The 26644-nt window shown below is 36.0% G+C and overlaps 1 protein-coding gene across 1 annotated transcript in view; it reads right to left on the bottom strand.

The window, feature by feature from the left end:
• LOC104626112 (protein diaphanous homolog 2-like) overlaps positions 1-26644 on the bottom strand; it is a gene marked incomplete at both ends in the record, with an annotated part of 80377 nt that overhangs the window by 17946 nt on the left and 35787 nt on the right. Inside the window, one exon of the mRNA XM_010293942.1 lies at positions 16278-16442. Within this exon, the coding sequence (XP_010292244.1) occupies positions 16278-16442 (165 nt within the window). The remainder of the gene's footprint in view (positions 1-16277; positions 16443-26644) is intronic.

A 26644-nucleotide genomic window follows, 5' to 3' on the forward strand; every position in this document is an offset into this window, starting at 1 on the left:
GGTTCTACACAAGCACCACCAGCTTCATTGCTGGGCTCAGCTGTGGTGCCTCAGCTGTGTGGCCTGTGGTGGGGCTGTGGCAGGGCTGTGGCAGGGCTGTCCAGAACCGGCTGGAACCGGTCGGGGCACCCCCAGCCTCCCCTCACAGAGGAGGTCCCTGCAGCCCCCCTCAGCCAGCACCCGCATACTCATCGCTTCTTTTCACAAATACCTTCATAACTTCTTCTACATTGCCTGCTCTCTCAAAAGAGAGAAATATTTGAATTCCCTTAAGTTGTTCCCCAAGATCCTAAATTTCTCCTTAGTTTCACCTTTCCTAAGATTCATTTATCATGAAGAAATTCACTGAATTCCATCATGATGGAATTCCACCTATTGTCACAGACAGACATGATAAATGTTAGGGATAATTTTCTTATATATATTCACAACAGCTACAAATTTATTGCTCCCTTTCCTCTCCAACTCACAGTATACAAGTACTGTAGGTCTGGGTTTTGGGTGATTTTGGGAGTGCCAACACATTATGTCCAACAAGTAGTAATAACAGTAGATACCGAATCAAAAAACATCAGGAATTAACACAGCATGTGCTCATTAATGATGTTTCAGCTTAAAAAGCTGAACAGTTAATACTTACTAAGCACAGGGCATGAGATAAATGGTTTCCATGTCAAGGTTAGCTTTATTTCCTATGCAATTTAATCATGCCTTAAAAACTAGGGAAGTTGTATACGTTCACAAATACAAAGAAGAAGATTTCTTTGTGGATGTCTTTCTAAATATCCAAGACAATATGTCAGTCGTTATTCCACAAGTAAAATTTCCTGAAGAAATATGGGGCGGACTCATATTACACAGTCCGATGTATTGCTCAAAAATGACATTTCAAATGTTTATAAATGAAGGTGACTATTCACCTTACCGTGTACGTGCCAGGAAGAAACTACGAACAACAACTGTCACTTCCAAAAGAAAATCCCATCTAAAGCACCTTTGAGGGTGAAGATCTATATAAACTCTATCAGTATTTGGTAATCCAAGACTCCCAAATGCCTCCAAATACAGAATATTCACTCAAGCAAGGGACAGCATATTTCATTGTGCATATGCCATTTCAAGAGTTTACTGAGGTAAAATACTACCTACAGCCCCTTCTTTAATAGCTGATACTGTTCTGCAGAGATGCTGGATACCACAGTTACCAGTGATGTTACCTGGGGACGCACTTGAAAATTGGACGACGAACTGCATTTGCTGTACCATCACATAACCGATCGCACTGAGAAACACCTTTTCTTTCAGAAAAGAGAAAAGAACATTAAAGGAGAAAATCAATGTTTTATCCTTTTCGGTTTTGGGCAGTTCCGTCTCTGCACATTCAATCACACTTGACAGAGATTTCATTTTACTGCAGCTTCACAGGCTGTAATGAAAGTAAATGCCCACAATCTTATGAGAGAAAGCAAGCAAGAAATGTCATGGCTGAACTAGCAGCCCACTAGCCATTGACATACTATGATTAGATCATAGATTCTGTCACATTTTCTAACAGGAAGACTACAGTACACTGAACTAAACAAGCTCTAAAGTTATTGTATTTGGAAATTCACTTTGAGCCAGACTCTGCAAGTCCTAGCTGAAGGAAGATGGAGGTTGCAGTTCATACAATATGCTGGCTACCAATGATGATTCAACCAAAACCCATTCAAAATAAAGATTTAATTTTCGTGAAGAACAGTAAGATAACAAAATACTGATAACTGTGTGTGACAGTGCCTATCTTCATCTACCTACAGCCATCCCTTCATATACATGCATATCTACATACAAACAAAAATAAAACCCACCATTCCAACACGTGCAGTGCCGGAAGCACAAAAAAGGCAGATGGGCCCGTCCACTATTCCTTCGAAATGCACATTTCCTGGTATTTTATTTTCTTCCAGGCTGTAAATGCTTTAGAGTATCTTCACATAGAGTCTCTTTCCAGAGACAATAAAAGAAGAGTTGGGCACAGCAAGTAAAAACCCACTAAGCACTAACCTGAAATACCAGAGCTTTTTCCAAACATCCTGTTGCTACAACAGGACCAGGTTGCAGCAAAAAGACATTAACACTCAGCGCTCTCTGCAATGCTCAACCCGGGCACTCCGCAAGGCAGGAGAGAGAAACCCCAGCAGAGCATCACACCGACCACCACCACCATCACACCTCTTGGCCCCTAGCCTGGCCCTTTGGGAACTAACAGTGCGGTGCAGTACTGCACACATACAGCTTCCGAAGCACTCTGAGAACAAGATAGATCTGATCGGCTCTTAGCTCTGCTGTAGTACTCCAGTAACTACCTGGTAACAGCTCTAGTATTTCTGATTATTATTTATTGGATTCTTTCCTGCCATCCCAAATTCTCTTGAACCTCCCCTACCCAGCCTAATAGTTTTATGCCATATTCCTTGAAACTTAACGTATCTTTTTTTTCCTCTACACACCAATTCAAAATGAATATTGTGGGGGAAAAAAAACAAACAACAAAACAAGCAAACCAAGAATGATCTATCTGAATCATCACCAGTGTTTAGTGCATACAATCCCTGTCCTTCTTAAAGTATCTCAGAACCAAACCACCTGGAATGTACTTGCTTGTTATTATTCTCCATCAGGCAGTCTGACTCTTAACCATTTCATATGTGTTATACCATTTACTACTGTACATTTAGTCAGTGTTAGATGAAAGCCTGAAATAAATAATTTGCAAGAACGTACTCCCAGTTGTTTTCACATTATGTGCTGAAAGCAAAATAAATCTGTATGTTCACCTGTATTTATAAACATATTTGAGTTAATATTGCTAACAAATACTATCATAGTTTTTCAAAGTTGATTGAAGATGACTGTAAATAAAGGTAAAGAGAATTTTGACTCAGATGTATAGTGGTTTCTACAGCATTTGCTCTGCCTGAATTATATCACCAATCCGTTAAGTTTCCTTTTCTACAGTTTTACTGCAAAGGGTTGTTTTTCTCTCTCATATGGCTTCGATTACTTCGTTATTTACTATTTCCTCACTGTCCAGACTGTGGACAAGCCTAGCAACTCCTAATACAAAGGTGACATGACTCTACACCTGCCTTACCACAGTGTTATGTGGGCCCCACCAATCCTAAGTTAAGCATTAAGTTAAAAGAAATCTGCACATCACCTCATGCTTCCACCTCTCTTTTTCTTTAGCAAACTTTTATACTCCTCTATACCTATTCTCTTCCAAGCTCCTAAGTTTCAGTGGACTTTTAATACAGAACAGTGCTGTTTCAGGTCATCAGGTTATTTTTAAGTATCGAATGCCAGTGATATCCTTTCTGTGTAGGTCTGCAGGCTAAATTACCTGAAAGGTAGAGATCAGTTTGAATACTAAAAAAAATAGCTCTGTAATTGGCACTGCTCTTAAGGGGCGGGGGGGGAAATTCAGCAGTTTTCACACTGCAATGTAGCTCAACAGTGACAATATACATACTAGGCATACACTACACAACTGTATTTATTCCCTAATTGAACGATAAAAACAAACTAACGTAACAGTTATAAGACAAATGTCACAGAGCAAGAAGCAATCCACAGTTAAGAATAAAAGCCTTCCCAATAGGTTTGCAAAACATTTTGAAAAGTATTAATCTAGATACTGTCTTTGCAAAACATGGAAGTACATGCAAAAACTGAAATAAGTTTCAAGTGAATCTCAACAAACAGAAATATTTTAATGTATACAACCCCCTTTTTTGATGTGCTATTCATGACCTTCTGTACTTCTGGATGGTGCATAACAGCATACAGTTTTGGTAATTCAACTACAAATTAAACGTTAGAGAAAGTTTGAGGATGGATTTTTTTTTTTTTTTTTTTTTTTGTGTTACTCTTGACAAAACCAAATTCTTGTTTCTTCTAGCAGAGAAACAAATTCAGCAAGGAATATTATCTCTTGTTTAAGGGAGCCAGTTGAAGGCGCACACAGCTTGATGTTCCCCCTTGTGTTTATTAAGATTCGCTGAAGTAAGGCTCTTGTACTCAGGACTGCCAGTTTAGAGCTTGGCTTCCTTAAGAAGCAAATAAAAAATTAATCACTCTCTTGCATTCTGTACATATCTTAAGTTTTGACAGACAAACAGATATTCACACACCAACATGGTTGTAAATAGACTCTCAAAGGTAAATTATTAAAAACGAGAAGAAAGAAAAAACTGTAATGCACAAATCTCTTCGGATACTCAAGATGCAGTTGGCTACAAAGCAGTCATGCACCAATAATGAAGGCTGTCTGTGATCCCTCAGGCCTTGCCCAAATTCGCCTCGCAACTGCAAAATATGTGAAGTTCCACCAAAAAAAATACCCCCAAAATAATCTTTTTCAGTCATAATCCATTAGGAACAACAAATTCAGATTAACTGGAAGTTAATCTACAGACATAGAGTTAAAATACAGCAGATTGAGCAATCAGTTTACATGTAAAAGAAAGATCTTTCATTAGTATTGCTTGGAGGATAACATATTCAAATACATTGTTACCCTTATGAAAATAACAGAAAAGGGACTCAATGAGCTGGTAGTAAACAAGAGCAGACAAATTAAATTTCCTCATGGAAAATAGAAAAGATTGTGTTTGGGATACTGCCCCATGGTTCATGCATCAGGACCATTACATCTGACGTGAAATGGCTTTGGCATGCCATTACAGGTTAAGAGTTTTGGCAAGTGTAGCTGCTGTCATATATTCCGGCAGGGAGAAGGGTTTTCAGCTGTGCTACAAAAACACTTAAAACTGTCTAGCAGCGTAAGGTAAAAGAGGTTTTCAGCCTTTACTGAATCAAGTTTAAGGCTACCAATGAAAAACTACATTGCATATCTTCATTACCTACCAGTATACGTTTGAATAATTACTAAGTAGCCCTCAAGTGGACAGATTTGGGACTGTTTTAATAGCTCCTTTAAACCGATATTTGAATACCAGAATAAACATGCATGCCTAATTCAGGTTATTCCTGAAAGAGACAGCTGAAACATACACACACACACACTTACAAGGGAAAATAAAAAACAGCAAAACAAATGTTAGCTGTTTTGGGTACAATCTGAGAAACCAAGGCCCACCGCGAATGAATTATTGTTTTGTTCCAAAAGTGACCATTCTGGATCAAGAGACAAATCAGTAGGTTGGCACGTGAAGCCTTGCATCATCATGCAAGCGCAACCCTTTGATCTTTAACAAAAATTCACTATTTCTAAGGTAAACCTGTAAAATCTGTTCCTACAACAGCCTAAATCCAGTAGGAAAAGTCAATTTTTTTTTAAACAGCAGGAACTTGTATATGATGTGTTGAAAGGTTTCAAAGTTTCTGGATAAAAAATCTGGACAAATTTTAATAGAGGCTGGGAAAATTACACACGAGGCAGTGTATATTTATATAAAATATTTAAATAACTGCCAGGGTTGGAAAGATTTTGCATGCTTCCTTCAAGGCAGGGATGATGGACTATCAGAACAACGCGTTCTAGAGATTGCGTGGCATTACACTCCAAAGATATTATAAATGTGGAAAAAACCTCAACATTGAAGGGATACGCTTATTCATCTGCAATTTTTTTCTTGAGCTTTCTTATACCTTCCACTTCATGCTTCATATTATATCTTGACAGGATAATCCAATTCTATCAGCTTGCTTTGGCTTTTCCTAAACACGATAAGCAAGCAAATATGAACTGAAGGAAGTGAATGAGCTATAATTTACTACAACATCAGCAAGCTAATTGAAGATGCAATAATGCAGTGATCAATCTGAAATCACAATTAAGAAAACATGGATTCAAATTATGAAATTATCCTAATATGATATATGAACAAACAGAATGATGGGGCTAAGACTATATGAAACACCCTTGTGGGGATTTTGGAGAGATGTCAGATTCCTTTTAACCCATGATGGCTTTTTAGAAATATGTTAGGTGCAGATGTAAGCATCTGTAGGCTCTAAGCATCTCCTATGGAAGGGTCTCTCTTAGATTTAGAATCTTGCCAAAAAAGGAGGCACTTAACAGCAGGTAATAAAGTCTACTGGTTTTTACAAGAGTTTTTCAATATCTGGGTTAGATTCACAGCTTAAGTACCGCAATATTCAAAATGCAAACTATGCCTGGTTTCCAGAGTGGAATGAGGATTCACAGTCGTGATTTAAATATTATAAACTTCCAAGGTAATGCTTGGGAATAACAACATTATTCAGTGGGATTCGCTGCAATCAGCACTGAATGGAGAATCAGTTTAAAACTATCAAATGGAAAGTGTTAAAGAAAAGTTTTTAATCCTGTTCTTTTTAACGATTGGGAAACTTGAGTTCATAGTTTCCTCCAGACCATGTTTCCCCATATTGATTCTGAAAATATTACTTAATCAAAGGCATCACTACCGTGAAATATGACATCTATTTCTTTTACTCCATCCACAAGGGCAACCACATCGCCACAGAAACAAGTTTGAATTGTCAGAAGCAAATCCCAACCCCAACTATGCTGCCTGTTATTTCTACGCTTGCCTACCTTGAAGCGCATATAAATGCAGTGTACTGTAATTTAGTTTTCTTTTATTATTATTTATTTTCACGTCTTTTGGATATCTTCCAAGAGAAATGTCATCCTTACCTTTTACACCATGAATAGAATAGCTTCTTATCTAGCACTACTAACAGCTTGTTAATAAAGTTGATGAGTTACCACTCCTATGTGAATTCTTTTGCTTCTGATTCCATTACTTATAAACTTTCCTAGCCTACACCTAATTCCTGATTTTTTCAATATCATGATTTAAAAAAATTCTCTTCAGCACTAGGCTGAATATATATACACTCAGATGAGAATTTAAAGAGCTTACAAAAGCGTCTTTGTGTGGGTTTTTGTGGCAGGGGGGAGAAAGGGCTTGCTATATATTGCCTGTTAATAAGGACAATGTTTCACTTTTGATACTACCTCAAGGGAAATTTCGCTGGAGAAAATACTTCTTGCTCATTATTCTTTTTCTTTTCATAGCTTCCTGCTAGCTAGAAACTGTTATCTTTCAGACTACATTAAAGAACTGTTACTTTTTAAGCAGAAGGGAGAAACTGTATTCCCAGACAAATAACCTGGGAGAACAATGAATAAATACAGCCTTTCTTTTAAACCACTCCTGAATTACAAACTCAATTTATGAGTTTGAAAGCTGGGAATTTAGTTTGGCTATGTACCGCATTTCATAGTAAATCATATGTTTATTATGTATTAAGTATTGTATATTCATTGATTTATATTATTGTAGCCAATGCCCTGCTGTATTCAAGGGATTCAAAAAAGCCCCAGAATACAGATTCCTGAATCATGGAGTTTGCAATTCACTTTGAAGCAAGTTACAAGCAAACAAATATCAGAATAAAGAAGAGGTCTTACAGGTACATTTATACTCAAGATGCCGAATCCACTGTGGTGAAAGTTTCTTCGTATGAAGGCAACGTGACAGACGTTTGGCTTCCTGTCTGGTACACGGCAATCAATCTTATAAAATCTTGAAAGACCAGATACTGGTCACCCAATAAAAAGTGTTTACTGATCATTTAATATGCCTTATAATTTTGAGGAGATTTTCACTTTCCGGATCTTGAATTACAGGGTTACTGTACAAGATCCCAGCCACACAGTAACCGATCAGTAGTCAGTGCTGATACAAAAGGGCATTTTATTTCATAGGTTTTTTGCAACAACCATCTTTCATACTGCCAGCTGATGAGGTACTCACATCTGCTTCAATATTTACTTATACTAGAATACAACCCTTTTTCCTTAAGTACATTTATCATGTAATTTAAAGATTTAATCCCTTATGCAAAGAACTGCTTTTGCACAAATGTGAGGGAAGCAGTCAACACTGATAAAACTGTCCACCAGATATTAAAAAAAAAAATATATAAAAAGAATTACTTCACTGAAGGAATAAGCTTCTCTGCTTTTCATAAGAACTATGCCCATAAATGCCCGTTACTCCTTCAAATTTTACCCAATTGTTCTTATAGGTATTATTACAACATTGCTTTTTCAGACTCAAAATTCACCTTTAAGACTATCTGGATTAAAGGGAGAGCCCCCAGAGCAAAAAAAAATCTGAAACACTGAAGAACTGTGTAAGAAAAAAGAACATTTCCTATCTAATGCTAAAGTATATATTTTATATAACTTCCACAAAGCACATAATCTGATTTAAAGGAAGTTTGCGTCCATTTGTAAATATAGGCATGACAGATTTGGTGACTATTTTTAAATACTCTAGCACCAACAGAAACAAACATTCGGCAACTGACAGATTAAAAATATTTCAGATGGTTTGAGATAAACTCTTGTGAGACAGCAGGTTAAAGTGAAGAACCACAACAGAAAAGAACAAACTGGCATCTTGCTTCAAGCAACTGATTAATCATTATTTGATAAGAGCCTGAAAGTATTTCACACCAAAATGTATCAGGTTGCAATTGTCCTCAAGGACAACAGAAATTTGTGTTTACTTTCAATGGAAGAAAGGACTAATTCAATAAAATACAAAAAACATTTCTTCTTCAAAATAGTCCTAAATATAAAAGGCATATCATTATTCAATGGATCTACTATTTTAACTGCAAAGAGGAAAAAAACCCAACACTAAAAACCCCCAACCCTTATTGCTACTTTTGATTCAATTTCTCTGTAATTGTCAGCTCCAAAAGAAAAATAAATACACCTTTTATTTTGTGGGTTTTTTTTCTCCAGGCTTCATTTTGCATCATGTTCCATTTGCAAAGTCAAGTCATGCTGAAGTAGTGCTGTACTTGTGATACGCCTTGAATACAATGAGGTTATCAAGACATACTTAAGCATAAAATCAAACAAGTAAACATAGACAGAGGTGACACAAACACTGGGTTACTGGTATATCTAGTTATAAGCTCACTTCAAAGGTTTAAATATTCTACCTAATCCCAGGACAAAAAAAAAAAAAAAAAAAAAGACGACTGAGCAAGAAGCAGTACAGCCATGAGGGACAAGATTACACCTCTACCTCTTACAGTGAGAAAAGCGATGCAAACTTTATTTTGTTATCTCACTACACCCTTGGATCCAATTATGTGTCCTGCAGAAATGGTTAGAGAAGGCTGGGGATAAAATGGGAGCAGATATAGAATAATAAATAAAAAAGCAAACTCTGATTCTTCTATCTGCATCTCTAGGTTGATTCACTATATTGCAGCTCAATGAACTTAAATGGCTCATAAGGAATATTTAGTTAGATGATTGGTCAGAGGTGCTGTAAGTTTATTTGGCTATTTGCAATCATACAATGGGTAGTTTTAATGGTGTCACTTGGACTGTGAATTTCTAACTATACATTGCATTTTTTCTCTTCCTAACATCACAGGACAGCCCCCCAAAAAAACTTATTCTCTTTCACACAGAGGTAGACAGATGTTGATAAAAACTAAGTACAAAAGATTAATTTGGTACCTGACCAGAAACTTTGTATCTGGACAGTTTTAAAGACCTAAAACAACGAACAACAAAATGTCGACAAATAAGACAATTTCCGGGGTAATCGTCTATTGCTCGGAAAAGTATAGGAAGCATTCCAATGGCAATCAGTATGTCTCACAAAGAAACTGTAAAGGTCAGCTACTGTATCAGCCCACACTGTCTACTTATAATTCCCTTTCCGCCTGTTGTTTAGGGGTAACAGAGTAACAACTTATTTATATAGAAAATTTTGTTGGAAAATAACTTGAAGAGAAACTACTGGACCCAAAGGAATATCACTGTATTGCTGATACACTTTGATCAGAAGAATGAAAGATGAAAAAACAACGTTGACTGTTCCAGAAAATTTTTTTCTTGTGTACTCTACCATCTTGTCATTCAGCCTAACAACTTATGAATGCTTAGACCATGTGGAGATGTATTTATTAAACAGTGTTTCTGTCCAACTTGCAAAAGGCAAGCAATTAGAAAAGATGACCCATGCATTTTTTTTTTTATTTCAAGTAACAAAAACCAGGCATTATTTTCCATTTGATAAATGGCACTTCCTGTAATGATCATCAAAAGTCTTTAACATCAGTTTTCAAAAGACCAGCTGTTTTCTTAAGATTAAAAGAGCTTGATATGAACGTTACAAGACAAACACATATCAAGCTTCAAATGTATTTGTATGTACACACACCCAATTTTCTCTGTGACCTGGGAATGTGCCATTCAGAATATAGTTCTGATTTAATTCTTTTAGATTCATCTTTAAAAACATTCATATATATTCCACCTTTTTCATACACACCATCTCAAAAGCACGATTCTATAACGTAAGACATTGTTGTCTTTAGTTGCAAATGAAAGAAAGAAAAATCATCATTACAATCAACCTGTTCAGTCAGTATTCTTGCTTTTACATAGCAAAATCATACGCAGAATCACAGGTTAAGCAAAGGGAAATACAAGTAATAGCTGTTGTACAAAGGTAATAGAAGACCAATCAATATTTTCTGAAGGGCTATGCTGAATTTTAAGTGGTCACAAAGGCCAATTATCTCAAACGATATACACCATGGTATCAATTAAAATACACTGTGTATGTAAAGCATTCATTGCTGTAACTGACCTTCAAGGGAAACCTTCTCAAAGCACAAGAATCACCCGTCCTGCCATGCAGGAGGCTGAGGCGGTGGGGCAGGGGCCAGCTTGGCTGAACAGTGAACTCCTGATGGAGCTCTGACCCAAAACAGAAACGTAGAAAAGTGGAAGGATGGCTATACTATCCAGGACAAATATTGCCCAGGGAGGGAAGTAATTAAGAGGGTCAAAGTTCAGATGAAGATAAAACTGGCAAGGGATGTGAAAAGCAATGAGAAGTGAAAAGCAAAGACAGACAAAGGAAGATTAATGAAAATGTAGTTGTACTGCTGAATGGAGCATGGAACCTAACATCAAAGAGGAGGCTGAGGTACTCTGTGCCGCTTTCACCTCAACCTTTGGCCATCACCGTCTCACAGGCAGATTGGGCAACTGACTGATGACATTGCATGGCCCCTATTTCATCGAAAAGATGTGAGACTCAAGAGACATTTCCAGTGCCTAGAAAAGGCAAATATCATGCTCACCTTCAAAAGAGTGAGGCAAGCTTGGTGAACTACACACTAGTCAGCCATCGCTTACGTTTTCAGGAAGGTGACAGAGCAATGCCTTCTGGAAGCCATTTCCAGGTACCTAAAGGACAAGGTGGTGACTGGAAAGAGGCACATTGGACTTATCAAGGGTAAATTGTGCCTGACCAACCTGACTGCCTTCTCTAATGGCTCTGCTGATGAGGGGAAGGCGATGCACGTCGCTTACTTGGGCTTTAGCAAAGCCTTCAGTATAGTCTCCCACAGTTGTCCTATATTCATTCGCGGAGATACTCAAAAATCAGCTGGACAAGTTGCCATGCAGCTTGAACTAACTTCTACACTAGCCCTGCTTCGAGCAGGATGTCAACCTCAATGACCTTCTTATCCTCTCCCTCCAACCTAAATAACCTTATGATTCTGTGATTTGTCTCGTGGTCATAAATGTTCACACCAGAAATCACAGAATCATAGAACAGTTTGGATTAGAAGGGACATTTAAGGTCACATAGTCCAACCCCCCTGCAATGAGCAGGGACATCTTCAACTAGAGCAGGTTGCTCAGAGCCCCGTCCAACCTGACCTGGGATGTGTCCAGGGATGGGGCATCTACCACCTCTCTGGGCAACCTGTGCCAAGGCGTCACCACCCTGACTGTGAAAAGTATCTTCCTCATATCTAGTCTAATTCTACCCGCTTTTAGTTTAAAACCATTACCCTTGTTCTATCGCAAGAGGCCCTGTGAAAATCTTAGCGGTAGCAGTAGCAGCAGAAACAAGCTTTATCAATAGACAGACATTTGCCATAACATAGGAAAAAGGAAAATGGGAAGAAACAAGTCATCAATATTTAAAAACTATCTGGTATTATACTTCATTCAGTTACTAAAATACTAAAAAAGTTAATGGGGCCACTTAGAGAAAACATGCAGGCATTACAATAGTCTGATTTGGACAAATTTAATAACTATGCATGCTCTAGGGAATATCTGGAGATGCTGTCTATGCTCAGTCTTTTCTGACTGCTCCTGAATTCTTATCAGTAATTATGACTTTTTTAGAGTAAATTCCACAGATTAAATAAGTTTCAGTGTCTTCCTTATGGAAAACTTCTCACAAGCATCAAAATATTGCAGAAAATTATACTACTTCTTAGCAATTTTTTCTTTATAGAAAAAAAAATTACTGTACTGTGAACTTTTAATGCTTGCCCTAGGCCTTCCTCAAGTGTCTGGAAAAAATTTAATCCCTAAACAAGAACTTTTATGCCACTAAAGTCTACAAGGTTCTGCTCAAGTGGATAAAATAAGACAAGAAACTCTCAAAAGACCTAATTACAATTACTAGTACTACTACTGTATGTATCATAACAAGTCAATTGGCTGAAGCACAAATAATGCTAAGGCAAACAAAGTGTCGTCTTAAGCTACCTAAGGCTCAGATTTCACTTTTTTATATTGAAGCATTACTATTTAAATTAGTATCCATCATACATATGGTCCAAGTTCATTTCCTTATTTCAGGATTTTCTTTAAAAAGAAGATCTTTTCATCTTACAAGATGAAAGGACACATAAAAATTAAGACCATAGCATCAGATGGATATAATTAACTATTTAGACCAACATTCAGCATTAGACTGTTATCCTCGCAAATTGTTTAGTCCACTTTCTAAAATTATTAAGCAATGCAGTAAGTTAGCCCTACCTTTCTGAATCAGAAAGACTATTTGTGGTGTGTCTTTTCTATTTAGAATGCAAGTTTAATATTCCAAATCAAAAAACTGAACTCAACAGTTCTGTCTTGATAAACTAGATTAATTTACAGAGACTTAAGTCTTTGGGATAATTTTCCACTTTACAAAAGCATTTTATTGCAGTTTGTTGTTATTAAGGAAACCATAAATATCGTAAGAATATCCTAAGGAGAACTGATCATACACAGGTTTGTAGAAACTCCAAAACCAGAAAGGCCCCACCAGTCCCTGAAAAACCTGGTGTATAGTGACTTTTGGTAGGAGAGGTAAGGGAAGTTTGTATCTATGATGATTTCCCCTTAACACAGAAGGCACTTTATGTCAATTAGAAAATGAGACATTAACATCTTAGAACGCATGGAATTGTTCAGCGTATTTACACCACAAGAGGAAGAGTTTTGATGAGACGTTATCAGAACACGACCATCTCATACCAAGGATTGTAAGAATGTATGCGCGAGGTTATCGGGACTCTCAGTAACAAGTGACCACTAGTTCACGACTACATAGCGCCTACCAGAAGGTGACCTTATTCTTATTTTGTCCACAGCAAGTCCTTGTATCAAAACTTTAAAAAGAAGAAAAGTCCATTAGAACTGATTTAGTATATAAATGAAACACAAAAGATGAATTACATTTGAAAAAAACAGAGTAGTTACAATCTGCTGAAAATACACAAAACTGACTTGCTCAAAATCAAATCCAGCATAAGAAAAGGATTCAACTACAGAGGGTTTTTTAACTATGCCAAACACTTTCATAACAGCCTCTTCCCCTCCTATTAAGTAACACCACCACCGATAATAAAATCAATGCAAGCCTGCTGTCTGCTTTGAGTACTGTCTAGTACTCAGAAGAACACAGGTATCTGTGCACTCACATAAAGAGCCAAGTAAAGGAGATTCTGGCCAATAAAACACAGATAATATTTCTCAGTATAAATGATTAGGGTAGTTTATGCAGTTTACAGCACTGTTCCACATCCATTGAGAAGTATTTGCAGAAGGAAGATGCATACACGTGTATACAGCATTAGCATAGTGTTAATATTGTATAGAAAGTATATAAATAACACTTAATAAATTAACTTGGATTCTATCTTTGCAGTTAGTGGAATTTAGATGATCAGAAGATGCATTGCACTTCCATACGTTTGAAATTTTGGCACCCCAAGCCTTGTGGTGATCCTTTCATAATCAGTGCTTTTTATTGGAGATTTTACTTCAGTTATGAAAGTAATGGACATAGGTAAAGCATTACCTATTACAATCCTACGACATATAGCCATTATATTAAAGGCTAAAGGATGGAATAGCCATTTATTTCTTCAGAATACAATGTTAATGTACAAAATATAAAACTATCATATCTTGAAACTCAAGAAATTTGCCCTCTGTATGAAGATATATCTCACAAAATTCCTCTCTCCTTAACTGGCAATCAATCCACATGGATAAAATGTAGTCACCTAGATTGTATTTAATTGCTTTATAAAAACAATTAGCAAAGTCCACTCACTGGTTCCCACACAAAAACTTCGAAAAGAACAAGCATTACTGCAATCACAGTATGAAAACACATATCATTAATACTACATCTCATACTCCAAAGTTCACAACACTGAGAAAATTCAATAGTCAAATTATTATCACTATTGTTTTTTAAAGTCTTAAGTACAGCTTTTTTGCTGTGGTATAAAAGATCTTTTACATATGATTCACTAACACCCTTACCCCTGAATTAAACACTTCACTCTTCCAGAATTGCTTACAGAAACTCATTCTAAGCCTGAAACAATGAAAATTTCATCTGTTCCTGGAACTGCGATGTATGCATAGTAGTTTCTTTTATGCTTTGGGTTCATTTGGAAAGGCCGTAATGTATTCCAACTTTGTTATCAGAAGAGTTATTGCATTTCATATTTAATTTCTCACATTTACCACAAATACGACTCCCCCGCCCCGCCCCGGTATTACTCAGTTACTCCAAAGCAATACATGAATCTCTTATAAATATTCTCCCTGTAAACTCAATTATAACCATTGAAGAGCAACATCAGCCAGATCTTTAGGACGTCAAAAGGGAGAAAAATAGAAGTGAGCAATTTTAAGTGTTTTCATGCTAGTAGGCCTCCTAGAAAACATGTGCCCTCTAGCTCCTATCACCTTCACAGCAGTTTGCATGCATACACGAGGACAGCTTTTCATCACAGTATTTGGCCATTGCTAGTCTGAAGTCTGTTTGAAGCAGTTACAGCAGAGCAGATTTCCAAATTCAGATATCCACATTTGAAAATGTAAGCCTTGGATTTATGAAAAAGTAAATACACCGAAACATCTCCCAACAACTATTCCTGTTGTTGACAAGTCTTCGCGCAGATGTGTTGGCATACTTACTAATTATAAAAGAATTGGTGATGTGCTTACGGAAAAAAAAGAATAATTTCAGCAAATTTAAAATGAATACTTAAATATATTGTAGTAAAAGTTTCCTAATAAAGTAAACTTGGTATGAAAGTTACGTTTTAAAGTAGTTATTCCTCCATCACACACAAGCCTAAACTCCTTATGATTACGTGATAAATTGAGCCAGCTACTGGCAATAGATCAGGGAGCCACAGCTGTATGGTAAACAGTGGTATTTCCAAGTGATGTTAATATTCACTAGAGACACAATGTGACATTCTAGGCATCTGTTTTCCCTGTACACTTCCTCTGGTGCAACTAATTATGGCTCCCAGACAGCCACTAGGAAAAATGACAGTAAATCCATTAAAAAAAACCTAGCTGTTGAAAATGAAATACTTGAATTCCTTCATAAAAAAGCCATAACCTGACATCAACCACACTTGATGACTGGAAATAGCAATACGAACATCTAGCTCAACTTCACGAGATCTCTCAGCAATACAGAGCTCATCTTGAAAGTCTCAGCCTCAGCATCACAGCATCATTAAGGCATCAGCCAGATTCTAACACATCATGAATAACAACACATCCATACAGGTTTTCATTTTAACGTATTTTTCAGTATCACGCCTGTTCGTTGTGTGTGAACCAAAAGGCATGGTTTTTAAAAGAGGAAAAATATTTTCCAATTATCCATATGTCTCAACCACATTGACAGTTGAGTTTGCAAGTTATAAACTGAAAGATGATAGCTATCAGTGACCAAAAATGAAAAAAATTGAAACATTCATCCAGTTTCCTGCCACAGAATAGAATATAAAATTAACTATAATGACAGAAATAGAGAGAAAAGGAAAGAATTAAAAATTGGGAAAAATCAAAGAGGAAATAAAAGTATGTATAAAGTTTTGCAGACATTACTCACCAAAAAAAGAGTTCTGAAGTTGCTCAGATCACCGAAGAATTCTTCTATGCTTATTGCTTTGGGATCAAAGGTGAAGTATTCTCCCAAATTTTCATACAATTTAGTCATGTTGTTGTGCATGTTGGACAATTTTTCGTATTGCTCTCGGGCACTCTCAGCAAAGCTGTAAGGTTTTGTTAAGGAAACTGATTCAAATCTAACGGTAGAAAAAAAATATCAAGAAAACAGTATGAAGGTTAGAACTGGAAAATTTGCTAGTGCTGTCCTGCTTTCAAATATGACACTTTTATATATTAATGTTTACATGTTTGCAAGTTCATACCAACATAAGGTGGTGGCACACTTTTCCATCAAATGACCCCTTTCCAATGGTGAAGATTTACCATTATTAGACTATATCACTGACTTAATAAAATTCCCAAATACCTTTGACTTTTTTTCCTAATAAACGATTAATTTTGTAAAATACATTATATGAAACACACTGAAAATTAGTTTCCTGTGAGAATCTGATTATGATGCCCCACACTGTTAAAAAAACACCAAGTCCCCCATATTATATAAATATATTTTATATGTAAGATTTGCGTTGTGCATAACTACCAATGACAAAATTACATAGTATGACGTCTGATTTTCTTTACCTTTTATTATAGATGTGCCGCCTTTGTGGATTCTTTAATGCCTAGACACATCAGGAAGGCTCATGCCTCAGGCTTCCTCTACTAGGCACACTTATTTGGGTCTTCTCTTAACTAAGTAATTTCACAGAACTTGTAAAAAAGGAATATCCACCCACCTGCCCCAGTTAACTGACAAAGAGCTTTGAAAAATTTTTACTAAGAAAAACACCATGGAACAACAAAAGACTTTTTTTCCATGAAGTCTAGAAATGAAAGTGCGATTGACTTCCATCCCAGCACTCATGATTAAAGGTTTGGCATAATATTTTTAAATAGAAAAATGTGGCATTTTTTCCCCCATATGAGAAAGTATTTTCACAGCAATTCTGTTGCAAAAACAGGAAAGGTGGAAGTTATTAAGCGAAATACTAGTTTGCCTCAAAACAAGTTTCAGTCTGCTCTTTTATTCTGTTGTGATAGTTTATATCCACGAAGTCACAAATCACTATAAAAAAAACAGCTAGTACATGATTAAACTAGTTCTGCTGATACTGAACTGTAGCTGATTAAAGTGTTGCGCTGTACATATCAAAACCAAAGAACAAAAGACCCAAGTTATTCCCTGAACTACAAAAATCATGCAGCCTGGCTCCCTGTGGCTCTTACTTGTAACGACTCTCTTCCATGTGGATTCCGATTTTTCATACAGCAGAGCTCATGCTTCAAACTCTCCCCATACTTGAGTCTCTAATTTGAGATTCTGCCTAGTATCACATTTCTAATTACTCACTATCTTTCAGATCCCTATCTCTCTGCAAAATAACAACCAACCTGGAAACTAATTAGGGGAAAGAGACATACAGAGAAATTGTATAAACAATTCATTTTTGCAATTAGACTAAACCAAAAAATGATTCTTCAGAAAACAGTCAACAAATTGCAGAATAAAGAAAGGAAATTCAGGTGGCTATTCTATTCATATCATTTCTGTAGTGTTTGGATATTGTTGAGTACTTGAAAGGCTGTCATTTCCAAGCTACATGCAAGAGTAACGAGGCTGAAAATATCTTCCACTGGAAAGGAGGCTAATACTTCACTTGGATTTTCCTGCTCTAATGGGAGAGTATGTAAATAGTCATTTAAAAACTGGTTTTTAAAAGTATGATTGAAAACTTTATATAATGTAAATCTTCCTCCTAAGAAATTATTTTCCAAGTAAACCTCTCTTCATTAGAGTCTCAGTAGCACTAAAGTAAAGCCGTATTCTTTCATTAAGATTATAATGTTTGTTTAGAATGGCAAAAAGAAGAAACCAACAATGTGATGGATCTTAATTCGGAGCTTAAGATTTCAAAATGGTAGTATCTACCTATATGGCTTCATACCAGTGGAAACACAGCAATAATACCTACATTTTCAGTTTACTGAAATTAAGTTTAACCTGCTTGGTTAGAATTTCAAGGTTGGACTGTTGAGTCGCTCATGTTAATACAGGAGAAACTTGGTATAGTTCAGTCTTCAACGACATTTAACTGACCAAAAAAAAAAAAGAAAGTTTAATGGCAAGAATACACTGAATAGGTAATAATGGCACATAACTGAATTATTGAGCACAGTCTAAAAAGTTTTAGAAAAACACAAATTGCCTTAGAGTCAGCAGACAACTGTGTTGAACAACTCACCAAAAGTACTAGGAAAAAGAAATACGAAGGTATGCAATTATACAAATTGTTCCTGTGATTCCTGTAAAAACAATCTCATAGAATATGACATAATACCAAATCAGTGTATTAAAAATGACTGAAAAGTCTGAAACAAAAAAAAAGAAAAAAAACCTTTGAACATTCCAAATTTGAAATGAATTCTTCAAGACAAAGCTCCCAGAGTCAAAGCCCCCATTCAGGTTACACATTCAACATGAGGAATGACAACAGTAAGCACTAAAAAGAAAACAACAATACTGGTACTGAAACTAGACATATTTTAAAGTATCACTCTAGAAACATATACTGTAATTTCAACATGATTATTTTTTTATTTAATACCTACCAAGCTGCAAATAAGAAACACCTTTAACAGATGGCTTGTAAGACAAAAGAATGTCGGTAAGATGGATGAGTATGATGAGCAAAGAGAGAAGAAAGTATTTTAACTACACTTAATTTTGAAGAAAACAAGTCAGTGCTCTAGAGGCAATAGTTTCCAGTCATATACCATGTCACAGTAACAAAAAATTACCTTTGTCACAGGCTACACGCTACATAAATAGCATTAGTAACTGGAAACGTCACCTTGAAATGTACTGCTTGAAGTCGTTGCAAAGACTTACGTCAATACAGTAATTCCAGAGAAGCAAAGCCGTAGTCACCTACACTAATTCACAAAAAACATTACTGAAACATCTAAGCTATCAAAACTTTGCATAGTAGAAATACTTAATTCCAACAGTTTTCATTAATATAGATTGAAGCTTTGAGTGCTCATTTAAAAACTCTAAACAAGGTTTCATTCCTAGTATTCTGAAGCAAAACAAAAGTCACAGAAGTATCAAGTGTAAAGATGCTTCTTTAACTCAGAGAAATTACTTTATTCACAAGCTTGTTTTTCCACATATACACATTTTTTAGTTTCTTTCGTAACCATAAGAAAATTCTAAGCCAAGACTTAGCTGTAAATAGTATTATATGGAAAAATTTTTTTAAAAAACAAGTCACAAAAAACAGTCACACTTTTAAAGTTTTGAAATACTTTAGTCATTACTAGGTAAAGGAAATTTTATGCCCTTTAAGCCATTTCCTTTTTTCATTTTAATACTACTGCAGATGGCAACTACACAAAACTGCTCTGAGATTTTCTAAGTGTCAAGTTTGAATTTTGAAGAAGTGTTATTTCAGTTGACATTTTACAGGTGTCTTCCAAAAGTGCTATCCTACTTCACTGGTTTCAACACATCCCCCTGAGATCAATAAATAAATAAACCACTGTTCAGTAACTGGTACCAAGAAGTTAATCACATGTGCTTTACCATGCAATCCAGTAAAATCCTCTGCATGCCATGCCTCTAAAGGACTCTGTAGAAAACTAAATTACAAACAAATAACAACAACAACAAAAAATTCATGTCTTTTAAACTACAAAGACACCTGTAAATATAACCATTAATTTCCATTATCCTTATTACTTAAGTCTTGTTGCCGAATTTCAGTTATCTACCGATGATACTTTTTCCTGTCTCTTCTTCATGTTAAAAGAGAGGCCTGGAAGCTTCCGCATCTTTTTTTCTTGCCCCCCCTTTTTTTTTTTCCTAAAAGGATTTTGTTGATGTGTTAACATTTACATTTGCTGCCGACTTAAGCTTCCATTCAGTTCTGTGCTTTGCCTGGCCATGACCACCACCAGGAAGGGGGGGAAAAAAAGAATAAAAATAGTTAGCTACCCAGATGGATAACATTCTCACCGCAGAAATCCGCAAGTGTAGCATTAGTATCAGAAAACAATATTAATATCGCTGTACAAAGCCAGCTGTACTCACAGAGAAGATTTTTTCAGTCATTAAGCAATGACTTTTTACACTTTCAAATATGATGACTACAGTTTCCTGGCATTTCAGTGCAATGCTAAATTAATACACTTAATTAAGCAACCAATGGATACAAATGTTACCATGACACTATGCTACTACGTTATGTCAGAGACGAAGAATAACCAATTACCATCAATAGTAGAATTAAATTTTTTATGTCCACATTAGGACCACTTCCATGCTTTCTACTGCTTTCTTCCACGTAAACAGATAAGAAAAAAAGATCAGAGAAATCAAGGTTAAGGACCTCAAATCTGCTGGAAGGAAAGTCATCACTTCTTCCATAACTTTGAATTTCACATCAATATATCAATAACTTGAATAATAGTTAATAAGGTACCTGAACACACAAAAAACTCACATGCCCAAAGGCAAGACCTATTCCTGTCAGCATTTACAAACAAAACGAAAGCCAACAGTGACAGTTTGGCATTCATCAACAATAAACATGCCAGAGTAGAAAGAACATCGGTAATTTAATTATAAAAAATGCACTGGTGTTCCAGCAGTGAAGGAGACCTCTCTCCAGGGCATATAGTCACTATAAAATGGAATTTAAGGGATGTTGACTACAGGTCTGAAACAGTAAAACAAACAGACCGCAGAGCTGATGTCTTGGATACCTCCAGAAGAAGAAAGAATGCACTGCAAACAAAAAGGAGATACCTGCCAGAAACTTCTTAACACTTTCCAAAAGCATTTCAAAGACTAAATAGAAGTTTTTGACATCTCCTTCCAGCTGCTGGTTACAGGAAGCTGAGAACACGTGAAAGCAGCATTCCACTGGGAGAGTTTTTCCTGTAATGCTTGATTCTCAAAAGTTGGTGCTGACACAAAAAAATTGATTTCAGAAGGAGTCAGCTGGCATTCTTCTACAGATGGATTAACTCCTAACAGAGAGCAAAACCACAAAGACAAAAGAAAAGAAAGGCCCACTGGGACTAGAGATGGAAGATGTCCTCATTCATAAATATACTCAACCTAAAGGGAAAGAATCAATGTACTTAGCATATTATATAATTTAGCAATATAATGAGGACACAAAAAATAATCAGCCTGGGATTTCCTAGGAGTCTGGAAAGCAAAGCCTCCTAAAGTTTACTGATTTAAGTATCTGATCTACTTTTTTTCCAGTTAACTTCAGTTTTACTGAATGTGTCAAGTTTTCTTACTCTACTATACACATGGATCCTAACACGCATTACAGACAGAAACCGTTCGCAAAAGACAGCACGGCATCACTAAAAACGGAGATACATGGCTTCATTATAAACCTTCAGTTTGTCCACACCAGCCTTTTCAGATGGATTTCTACCTCTTCTCTTCTGCAGTCAGATTTTATATGACACACTGGCTTTAGATAAAAGTTACAGTAAATCATAATTTATAATTTACAATAGGAAAACTGGTAAATCCATTTACTATTTCCCATGTAAATAACTTCTTTCTTAAAATAACGCCTTTTTGAAAAATATGCAGTGTTTTGTTTGTTAGCTTTAACTTGCTGATTGATAAATCTGTGTTAAGTGCAAAATGTCCATGAACTATGTCATTGAGCAATGATAAACCTCCAAGCCTTCATAATCCTAAATACTGCATGATGGAAAATATATATGTCAACATTTATCCTTTTGTGCTTTACTAAATTTACAGTTCAAAATAATGTAATATTCTGTCAGCTATTCCAAACTCGCGTACTCATTTACTATTCCGAAAATTGACAATTTCCATCAGAATGTTCTGTGTCTCAGATAATACAGTTTTAATTAAACTGGCTTATTAAAATTTCCACGACAAATTACATGTTTGAATGTTTCTCTCCTGTCCTGATCTGAACTATGGAATTAATGGCAGCAGGACTTGAAGCAGGAGGGAATGCAGCCGCGTATCACAACGCCGCCTCATTATTCTGGAGAGACACGTACACACCACAACTCTTTAAAGGGAGAGATACATCCAGAATATCTGAAACAACTGACACACTAACAGTTGATGTTGTGATAAAATTCTAACTTTGTTATTAATCCAACGCAGAGTATATAAATTTTAATGGTATAAAACCAGACTACTATCTTTACTGTGTAGTCTTCTATTTTGAAGAAATAGAAGTTAGTTTTACTTGGTTGACTGTCCGTCAGCTCAATCCGTAACATGTTTCTGCAGACACTGTGGGAAAATTAATAAACGTGTTGAAAAACTGCCTATTCAAAAAGCTTGAAAGTAAAATAGTTGGAGCCCAAAATGACATAGTTGGAGAACTAATTAGGCAAAGAATTATGTAAATAATCACAGAGCAGCTGATTCTTGTTTGTGTGCCTTCATGACGTATTAGAGCATACAAGAGTGGAATTAAAAAACATTTGTGACACCACTCATCATAAACCTTGCACTTTACTAATACCAATGTGTAGATCACCAGATCTGCTTGCAAATTAACCTTATTCATAGGAGGCACTTGACATCCTCAGCAACAAGAAAGATGTTGAAGAAAAGAAATTAGCAACAAAAGGAAATTAAGTGTGTAGTACAGCAGGCAAGAAATCAAAAGACAGTTAGAAGACTCCGCTTCCGCAGAGGGGTCTGCGTTTATACGTAAAGGTTACTTCAATGAAAATTCACAACTTAATTCATATTTCGCCTTCTACGTTTCTGAGACTGAATCAAGTGTTGACTACGGTCAAGCTGAGCTTAAATGGGTGACTGAGCACTGGAACAGGTTGTCCAGAGTGGATATGGAATTTTGGAGATATTCAAAACCCATCTGGACACCGTTTTGTAAGCCTGATCTGGATGGCCCTACTTGAGTGGGGAGGCTGGATTAGATGCCCTCTAGAGGTCCCTTCCAATCTTAACCCCTCTGTGATTCTGGGAAATCTAAATGAACAAGGCTTCAGTTAATGTGTTCATACATAATTTCAACTTCAATATATAGTATCTCACGTAATTTCTTTCCCTCTAACCTGGATATATAATGCAACTTCATCCCATTAAAAACATCCCAAATTTACAAGTAAGTTTTATACATTGTACTTCACCCAGATATAGCTTTTCCCACTCCAAGCATACCAAAATTAAACCAGATTATGAGAATTGATGAAGTGAAACATGACACACTAAGAATAAACCAGTTGCAGAATCCTCACTATGAACTATAAACATCCAGTTTTAAAATTACCTTGCTGAATAGTTCATTATTTCAACAAAGCGAACCGTCTTTATTGTTTAAAATTGTTTGTCAATGAAAGGGATTATTCTGATCATCATCATCAGAATTTCACAAAATAATAACTATTCAGCTAAAGAATTGAGTTTATTTATCTGCACTGGGTTTGACTTAGCTTCCTATTTCCACTTAAGTCAACTCATTGTCCGACTTCACAGAAGAAAGCCAAACCCATGCTTCAAACTCATCCGTGAAAATCATGTAATCCCTTGACATGATCACCTGAAATTAAACCCTAAGCAGACTGCTTGCTAATCTATTGCGATACACTGTTCATAGAGCAAAGCACCTTTTTTTACCCCATGGGTACACTTATCTACAACTAATATTCAAGTAATACATTTCAACAAGAGCACAAATATTTTTGTAATCATTTCCAAACAACTACCACTAAGTGTGAAAAATTACTAAAAATATTTCAGGCATACAAGCTGCATTCTGTAATTTCAAAACTCTTGCATGCCATTTCAGAGAAGGATTCTGGACCAAGGAACTGCCAAACTAAGATAGAAATATTTTATATAGCTAGAAGAGAAAGTTTTATTCAATAGCATCATCACCTTTACTGAAGGGTGTACCAGGGCTCTTAGTTTCTAATCTCAAAGCTCATTCATAATAGAGCATTCTTTGAATTGAACTGGAGAAACACAAACAGAACTTATTACCTGAAGACAGAAATTCAGCTTTAATAACAGTAAGTCATTTACACTGATAGCTTTATTTTCACCTGCTATCAGTATGTAAACAGATGCTAACAATTTTATCATTCACACTACATACCTAATGTATCTTTGTGACTATACAGAAGACAAGGCTTCTGGAGCATACACAGATAAATATGAATCACAATTATACACCTAATCTTTTCTTTCTGTTGAAAGCCTTTGCAAAAAAAAAAAAAGAAAAAAAAAGCAGAAATCTTCACTAGAATATACTTCATCTATCCAAATTAGAAACCAAAAAACCAAGACCAATAGAAGGAGCCCCATTTTATCTGTTTACACAAAATCATGTACTTCTGAAGAGCTTAAAGATTCACTAATAAAATACCCATAAAAAGCTCAGTGTGAGAGTTTCTTCCTCGTTATAAAGCAAGTTACCTCATCTTTCAGCATTTGACAGAATAGCCTAGAAAAAGAAAACACACGAAAGAACAGTTGTTTCTCAGTTATCACACAGCAGAGAGTTCTGTTCCCCTCCATGGCCTTCATTACATTAGTACCTGAAGAAGTTATTAATTTTCAGAATTATTTAACACAACTGCATTCACTCTGTACAGACACCATTTCGGTGTTTGTATTCATGAAAATGAAGCACAGAAATATCATAACCATCTGATAACCATGCTAGCTGTGACCTGCTCCTTCTCCCTAAATCGCAGAATCATGCTTAAAAGATGCGGCTGACTTGTCCCTAAATGGCCATAAAACTTTCATCTGATGAACAGTAGACAAAAATCTGCCAATGTTTGCTTACTCCTAGCTCTAAGTAATCATATCAACTCCTAATTTTCACACATTCAAACTTCTCAATAATGAAGAGACTATTTCCATTGATTCTACATACACCACTTTACTATGCACAAGAGAAATCTTATGTCAACATAATTTCAATACTGACTTTCTTATTTATACTTCTGTTAATCAAGACACAAAGATCCGTGCTCATTTCTCCAAGAGTCCCATAGGAATCCTCTAGGCAAAAACTGGTAAATAAGGGCCTATTTTATAAAATATCCAGTCCAAGGAACAACGCTCCACAGCCTGTTTCTTAAATTGGTTTATATGGGAGAAGTCTGCTCAAAGACCTACGAAACTGATTTAGGAATTTCCTGTGGTAGCATGAAGAAGAAAAGTTTTAAAGTAAGTAAGAGCACTTGGCTCCTCAAACAGAGCACATAAAAGGCAGCATTTGCAAAGCCACTGGCTGGAGAGAAGGAAAGAATTTGTCTACCTTAAATGATTTTTTTTTTTTTTTAAATTAGAACAACTCCAAAATTAGAGCTAGTTATTAACCTAAATCAACCTAAAAGCACTAATATTTTTTGTTATTCAGAGAAAAAGACAGTAGATGACCTCAGAAGTTAACGGGGGTTTTTTCTCCATAATTGTAACAGGGAAATAATCCCCAAAGTCCATACTCCCGTTTTTAACAGGAGACAGAAAGATCAAAACAATTTCTAAAAGCTCTAGAACTGAAAGCAAAAGAAACCTTTCATCCTGACAAAAACAAAGCTTTTTATTACCACCAATGAAGTCACCCAAATTGTGAAATTGCTTCTGCAAAAACATGCTGGGAGGATCGAATTTACTGACTTCTAAAAGCATGGCAAAATGCCGTTCCGGAAAGAAAGAGGTGAACTGTTTAGCTTCATTTATTCTGAAATGGAAGTTTTGAGAACTGTTAAAAATAAGGAAAAAAAGATTACACCAGATGAAGAAAAAAAAACAGATACGGGTATAGATACAACTTCACTCCCAGTATATCTTGGGTTACATATTTCATGATCTCCCCTCGCAGTGCTTCAGCCTTTTCTGACCGACAGCACATACTTCAACATGACCGAGGGATGAAGAGGGGGTAGCGGATCGGAGTGCTAGAACAATGGATACTAGATGACAGGACAGAAAAAAGGCAGAGTCTAATAAAATTACAGAAGAATATAAAGAATTCTCCAGTTCGTTATTCCAGCTTGGTAATGCTTTACAGATTATCTTCCTATACTCGTACAAACATCACAGATTTTTTGCTCAGACCCTTCAACGACATGGATCACATTTTTGCCTGGAATTCCATACTAAGTCATCTAAAAAGCAGTCACTCCCTATACTTCATGCAGGTGTTTTCCCAGCACCTTTTACAACAGAATTCATCTAGTCCTTAACTCTCGTTTGTGATATTTTGATTTTAAAAATAATTTGAAACATAACGAAGAGCG

The sequence above is a fragment of the Phaethon lepturus genome, unplaced genomic scaffold (assembly GCF_000687285.1).
Source record: "Phaethon lepturus isolate BGI_N335 unplaced genomic scaffold, ASM68728v1 scaffold10239, whole genome shotgun sequence".
In the NCBI taxonomy this organism is placed as follows: domain Eukaryota; kingdom Metazoa; phylum Chordata; class Aves; order Phaethontiformes; family Phaethontidae; genus Phaethon; species Phaethon lepturus.